We start from the raw sequence: 6,678 nt of genomic DNA, 5'->3' as shown, positions 1-6,678 counted from the left end.
CGGATTACCGTCATTTGTCTCTTGGCGATAATAAAAGACAACATTTCTGATCAATTTATGAAAAGTGCTGCTGTTTATGTTTCTTTTATATGCATAGGTGATAAATGAGTACTCAAGAGAACTGGACCATGGTCACATCACAGACTTCATCTCCATTTTATTCCATATCAGAGTTTTTTTTTTTAATCATGGAAAAATATGTTTCCGTGATGATTGACGCGTGCGGTGCTACTTATGGAAGTGCACAACTAGACGGGAAAACCGACACCGTGATAAATTACGGAAGCAGTTTGGTTAATGTCAGAATGCAGATGAAGTTATTTTGATGAATCATAATAGGTCTCCGTGATTTTTCAGTGACAAGCACCCATTTTTTCTCTTTCAAAGTTCATGGAATAACTTTTAGTATATCCACATTCCATCGTACTCAAAGAAACCCATCCCCGTTGTTCCCATGGCATACAAATTTGTAACGTAACTGGCAGGTGTAAAACGAGTACCTAACTGATATTTCCTCCTTTCAGACTTTTACACGTGATTTGTCCTAATTTGGTCATCAGCAGGTGTTCTTTCCATTGAGCTGCACACTCGTCGGAGATCTTCAGGTCAACCTGGAGCAGAAGGCAGAAAATTAGTGAGGAAAAAAAACAAGTTTTTTTTTGAGAGAGAATACATAATTCCAGGTGCAGTTTGTCTGTTTTGGGTGGAAAAATGAGGGTGTTCGAGTTGGTATGTTAGGTTTTCAATCTAAAAGGAACCACATTGATTATCTTGAGGACGACTTGTGACTGCTGCCTACCTCATGTGGTAGCCAGCTCAAACGCTGCCATGATAAGTATAAGCTCTTTGGAAAAAAATGGATGTATGTTCACCCCCAAAAAACCTTACTTGTAATTTTTCCCACACTTTTTTCTTGGGGTTGAGTCTGTCATCCGGTTTGCCTGCCTGGTATCCTTCGACAAAGACCCGGTCCCCTGGTGAGGAACCCTCAGGGGGATCAAGTGGCTCTACTCTCCTGGGCTCTCCTTCACTATAAACGAGCCAAAAACAAAAAAAAGGTAAAGGAGACGAAAGAAGAGGAAGAAACTTAAAAGTAAAAAGACACGAGGGAATACATGGAAGCACAGAGGAGCATGGCTTGCGACTCAATTCCACGCATCTTCTGGGGTTTGAGGTTGCAAAGCACCAGCACCAGTCGGTCCTGCAAGTGCTCCTGGGAGATGTAGGCCACGAGGCCGCTGACCACCGTCCTGGGCTCCGCTTCGCCAACGTCGATCTTCTCTAAATACAGCGAATCGGCATCCGGATGCTGATAGTTGGGAGAAAAAAAACAAATAAACATGTACAGGAGTAAACCTAATTCAATGACATATTATTAACTCATTCAATGCCATTCCCGGATTTATTCGGGAATTGAAAAGTGTGACGTGGAGCGCCATTCCCGAATTTGTTCGGGTTTTTCTTGCCGGGGGGGGGGGTAAAGCCCTGGTCAGACTTCTGGCCATGTTTTTCCCTTTTGCAAGGGGGCAGCATTTGCCTTTTGTCCATGTTATGGCTTTTTGGGTCCTTTTTCTTGACTTTATTCTTATTTTTTTCTTCTCTTCACTTTTTTATTATTTATCTGAGCATTGTCATCAAATGGTGAGTATAGTTTTTGCTTTTTTGAATGTTGCTGTGCCAATTACCATTTTGTGTTTGGGAGCCTTTTACTGAGCGAGTTGCTTGTTCGGGAGCCACAAAAGGACATATGTCTTCTTGTGCCGATCCCAAGCCCGGATAAATACAGAAGGTTGTGTCAGGAAGGGCATCCGATGTAAAAGCTTGGCCAAAACAAACATGCGGATCAAATCGCTAAAGATGTAGGACACTGATTTGCTGTGGCGACCCCTTGAAGGGAAAAGCCGAAAGGAAAACAAGAAGAACTAGCTATCCATTTATCTAGCTAGCTATCTGGCTAGCTACCTATTTGCTATCTATTAGCTATCTAGCTGGCTAGCTATCATAATAATACTAATAATATATTTCATTTATAAGCGCCTTTCAAACCTCAAGGTCACTTTGCAGTCACAGGAAGTTAAGTTTTTTCTGGGGTGAGCAGCGGCAGCCACATGCGCCAGCGTTCACTAAACTGGAATTAACTCAAATAGATAGAAAGCCAGCTAGTCTGCTAATAGATAGCTAGCTAGCTAGCTATATAGCTGATACTTCATAATCTCACCATTATTATTGCTTGTGTCATTATCCTTTTTGAATGAAGAAAAAAATACCAAAAAAGATTACGTTAAAAATACATTGTAAAACTATTATCTATATACTTATCTATAGCTAGCTAGCTATATTTTTATATTAGCTGACGTTGTTTAAAAATTGAACTTTTTTTGCTGTCATTTACATATGGATTATTTTCTGAATAAAATGATTTAGATTCGTAGGGTCATTTGAACGCAAAAGTGCAGTTAATTCAGATCCTACTTTTTCCACGCTGACGATCTTCCCCACACGGATGTCCAGTTGAGATGGTGCCAACTCCTGGTCATCTCCTCCTGGACCGACACCTCCTCCTCCTGCTGCTGCCCCTCCCGCCTTAGCGCCCTTTCCTGCTCCTTCTGTCAAGACAGATGGTTGAATCCAATGCTAAACGACATCCGTTCTCAACAAAATATACACCACTGACTCGTCTTTGTGGCCGGGTAAGCATTGTTGGTCAGTTTGCGCAGTTCAGCCGATTCGAACTTCTTCCTGATGGGCTCCAACAGCTCGTTGAGGGCCTCCTCCACAGAGACCTTCAGGTCTCCGGGGTGAATCAGCTAAGGAAAAATGAACTTCAGTCTTCCGAAGGAGAGCTTGAATGAAGAGAATCGACAATTTACCTCCGCCGCAAAGTCCTTCTCCACTTCATCAAACGCCGTGTAGACTTTGTCTCCGCCGAACTTGGCGTCTCTTTTGATGGAGAATCCTAAACAGAGTCAGCCATTTTTTTTTTATTCTGTGAATTTAATACACAACTGATAAATAGGATGATGTGCGTCATACCTCCACGAAGAGGGAAAAGCACAAATTTGACAAAGGAGAGAACCCCATTATTTTGGATGTTTCCCGGCTCACAGAACACCTTTTTCAGCTTCTTCTTCAAGTCTTGCTTCGAGTCCAACAAGTCTACCTTGGAGTCCTTTCATAGAAAAAAAAAGCAGCTATTACAAACGAAATACAAACTTGAAGTAGGTCCAGGAAGACTAGTTGCGCTCTTACTTCTTCTGAGGAGCTCATTTTGGCACCCGTCAGTCCTGGTACCATTGGGTTCATCAGATGGACGCGCTTGGCGTAGCCCATTGGGGGGAGGTACTGTCGAAAAGTGACAGAAATGAATAAAAAGAACAACAATAAACAGAAACATTCTGCAAATTAACACTTTTTTAACCTACACTAAAGCAGTCATCAAGTCAGGATAGTAATAAATATTAAATATAATTGCTCAAAGGTGCAGAGGCAACACCTTCTCGGCAAAAGTGAAGATCTTCCTTTGGTCCACTCCTCCAAATTGGGCGTCCACCTTCAGGTACTCCTCATCCAGCGCCTGAAGAATGACATTATTTGTGCGATACGTTTCAATATCGGTATTCGTCACTCTGATGAAAGAGTTGTGGCGATTTTAATTCCATTACCTGCAATCCTGGATACAGGAGACCACTCAGCAGGGCGTGCTCCACCTGCTTGACCACCTCGGCGCCAGCTTTTTTGGCATCGTGCTCGGTCACCATGGAGGACAGGCGGTAGACATCTAGGGTGTATTCTCTGACGTAGATTAAATCAAAGGAACAGATGATTATTGTGCCCGCCCGCATTTCACACTGACTAAGTCAACAGTGAGTAAAAGTGGGCTATCATTGCTCATTGACCGACCTACTCAGCTGGTAGTCAGTTCCTTTCACAAACTTCAGTTTCTCCAAGGGTACACCGATGCTCTCCAACATGGCCTTAATGACTTCCTCATAGTACTTCACGCGAAGCTCCAGCAGTTCCCACGGAGCCTTCATATTGTCGAGGAAGGCATGCAAATCCGCAAACAGAATGGTGACCTGAATGAGCAAACAAAAAAAAAATGTTGATTTTAGCCTTTTGTAAAGGGATGGTTGGCAAAGTTTTAGAACACACACACCTCACATCCAGCTTTGAGGAAGTCTGCTATCTTGGACATGGGAACGAAATAGGCCACATGCGGCTTGCCGGTGGTGGCGGTTCCCCAGTACACCTTCAGTTCCCTCTCCTGAAGGATCTGCTTCAGTTTGTCTTCACCGAGCACCTCCTGCATTAAATGAGCAAGAAGTAAGATATCACGACGGCAGCTGGCTGGCTCACGGTGTGACCATGCGCAACTGTGACCCACCTGCAGGTTTCTGGTGATAAGGTGCAGCTTCTCGTCAGGGCTTAGCTGGGTCGCCATGGTAAGAGGCCTTTCGACTACAACCACAGAGAGGTTTTAAGGTTATAAATGATGGGAAATATATGCCAGTATATTTTTTCATTGATTGCAAAATGCAATATGAAACATCAAGGCAAATTTCACACCCCCATTTATACCTAATGACAATGTAGAATGTTTGGTGAACCTTTTGAGTGGACGGTCAATTCAACAGAGTGCTGTACATCCACAACCATGAGTCAAACCTCCAAACGTCCATCAAGCGGTCTAATGTATGAGACTAGATCAGATTTGGATGGCAATGATGGAGAGATAGTAAAGGGAATCCCTGTTTTAACATGACTTGGGCTTATAAAAATCAAAAGGAATGATTATGTTGCTTTTAAAAAGGTAGCATTCGACGAGATAACGGTGACGAGAGTTAGAGTTCGGTTGATGCGAATGAATAAGCACTATATTTAATGATAAAAAGCATATCTTCACTTGGGTTGTCAATTTAAAAAATGTAGTGTTGTAGAGCGACTTAGCAATGATATTTGCGAGCTGGCTAGCGACAAAGCCACGTGTAATATGAAACAACTTGTGTCGTTTCGGATTCAAAGCGCAGAGGTCTTGCCTATAATGAATTTAGCCCACCTCGAGGACACGTTCAATAATCATACAATAATTTTTGTACGACGAACCTTAAGCGCTAAAGCGCCGCGAATGAGAAAGCAGCCAGGTGGCGGAAGTTGTCAGAGGATTGCATCAGCGATCGATTGGGTCCACTCTCAGGAAAAGCAGTCGAAAGCCGAGTTGATGATGTTTGACTAGGTTTGTTTCGTGTACCGATGATATTAAAATGTAATTGAAGTTGCGTCTCTTTAAATTGACTTTCTGTGATTATTATCCTGATAGTCTAGATATGGGTATTTATATCATACATAAAAGGCTGATAGGCAGGTATCGAAGGTTGTCAAAGAAACAATACGCCATAAAGGTGGACAGAAGACTGCGCCATAAAAGTTGAACGAATAATATATAACCAATATCTGCTTTTTTTATCACGTTTGAACAATAAAACACGCCTGATCACAACGGAACTTGACACGAGGATAATGCGTAGGTCAGAACGAGACGTTACACAAGGAAGTGACGTCGTAGGAAGTGGAGGGAAGTCGAGAAATCATAATAGTAGTGCATTCAGATGCGCTTTTTGATCAGAACCGATTTTCGGTTATAAATCGAGGCATAAAAAGGACCCAATAGCGAAATAAAATGTAAGATAGATATATGATGAGACGAGGAATGAAAGAAATTACCTTTGTATTGAAAGACGCAAGTTGAAATAAAATAAAAAAAGTAAGTTCATCCAATAAAGCAAATCTTTGTTTTCCCAGTGCATATTAAATATATGCTACGGAGGCTCAAACAAAAAACAACAGCAGCATGAGTGCCATTTTTGTCCATTTGAAGACGCTTTGCATTCAGTACTACATTAAATATTTGACATGTAAACATGATACGGATGAGTTCTTAATGTACGACAGGTTGTAGGACCCGATTACAAATTGGGTCCTAGGCGTGGGACCACCGGGAGGATGAGATTCCCGAAAGCCGAATCCTGAGTAATAAAGAAGCCGGACGAGTGTCCGTGGGCGTGCTGGAGAGCGGCCTTCTGCTGGGCTGCGATGTGCTGCAGCTCCGCGTTTTCCCTCGAGTCCTTCGTCGCGCCGCCTCCGGAGGTAAGTGGCGTGTTGGCACCGGGATCGCTCAATGACTGAGTTTGAAGCAGGCGCCGCTTCTCCTTGTCCAGCTCAGCCAGGATGGCGACACGGGTGTTGATGGGAAAGCCTGGAGTATTAGCTGCGGCCATTTTAGCGTTTCTTTGCACGTTTATAGTGGTTGAGAATCAAGAGTAGTGAGGCGGTTTTGAAAGTCGCGGTAAAACAGTTATCCCGTGCCATTTCCGGAAATAAATGTGGGACTACCGGTCCGTGTGTTCTCCGAGTGTTAACGTTGAAGGAGTCTCGCCCCCTGCTGGTTGGAGTACATAACTATTTTAAAACTACTACTGTATTAAACTTCGACTTTACACGTCTTTTCCGACACGGATTGAATTAAATCAAATAAAACAAATTATAAATAAAGGATTTAAATCACAAGATTTTACTTGACGATTCTTTAAACGTGTTCTCGCTGTGCGCACGCCTGCGTGTGCTTGTTATCTATTTTTACATGCGTTTAGATGAGGCGTTATGGCAGTAAACAGACACCAG

The 6,678-nt window shown here is 42.8% G+C and overlaps 1 protein-coding gene and 1 pseudogene across 3 annotated transcripts; both read right to left on the bottom strand.

Moving 5' to 3' along the window:
* Nucleotides 1-132: 132 nt before the first annotated feature.
* On the bottom strand, nt 133-5,202 carry yars1 (tyrosyl-tRNA synthetase 1). Of its 3 annotated transcripts, none has more exons than XM_089023229.1 (14): nt 5,104-5,202; nt 4,385-4,458; nt 4,157-4,303; nt 3,901-4,076; nt 3,663-3,792; nt 3,494-3,574; nt 3,250-3,342; nt 3,034-3,169; nt 2,871-2,956; nt 2,675-2,807; nt 2,473-2,606; nt 1,116-1,309; nt 889-1,030; nt 133-611 (listed from the first exon to the last, which is right to left on the bottom strand). In XM_089023229.1, the coding sequence occupies exons 2-14, from the start codon at nt 4,439-4,441 to the stop codon at nt 501-503; spliced, it is 1,620 nt and encodes a 539-aa protein (XP_088879355.1). In that variant the 5' UTR covers nt 4,442-4,458; nt 5,104-5,202; the 3' UTR covers nt 133-500. The 3 variants fall into 3 exon arrangements, with proteins under 3 accessions (XP_088879355.1, XP_088879356.1, XP_088879354.1); XM_089023230.1 differs by lacking the exon at nt 5,104-5,202 and adding an exon at nt 4,579-5,043; XM_089023228.1 differs by lacking the exon at nt 5,104-5,202 and adding an exon at nt 4,608-5,043.
* A 586-nt stretch (nt 5,203-5,788) lies between these two features.
* On the bottom strand, nt 5,789-6,434 carry LOC148882754 (SOSS complex subunit C pseudogene; annotated as a pseudogene).
* Between the last annotated feature and the right edge of the window lie 244 nt (nt 6,435-6,678).

This window comes from Hippocampus bargibanti, linkage group LG20, assembly GCF_051943395.1.
Source record: "Hippocampus bargibanti isolate YZ-2025 linkage group LG20, ASM5194339v1, whole genome shotgun sequence".
NCBI lineage: Eukaryota > Metazoa > Chordata > Actinopteri > Syngnathiformes > Syngnathidae > Hippocampus > Hippocampus bargibanti.
The sequence above is the reverse complement of the archived record's forward strand: the minus strand, read 5'-3'. Positions and strand labels throughout refer to the sequence as shown.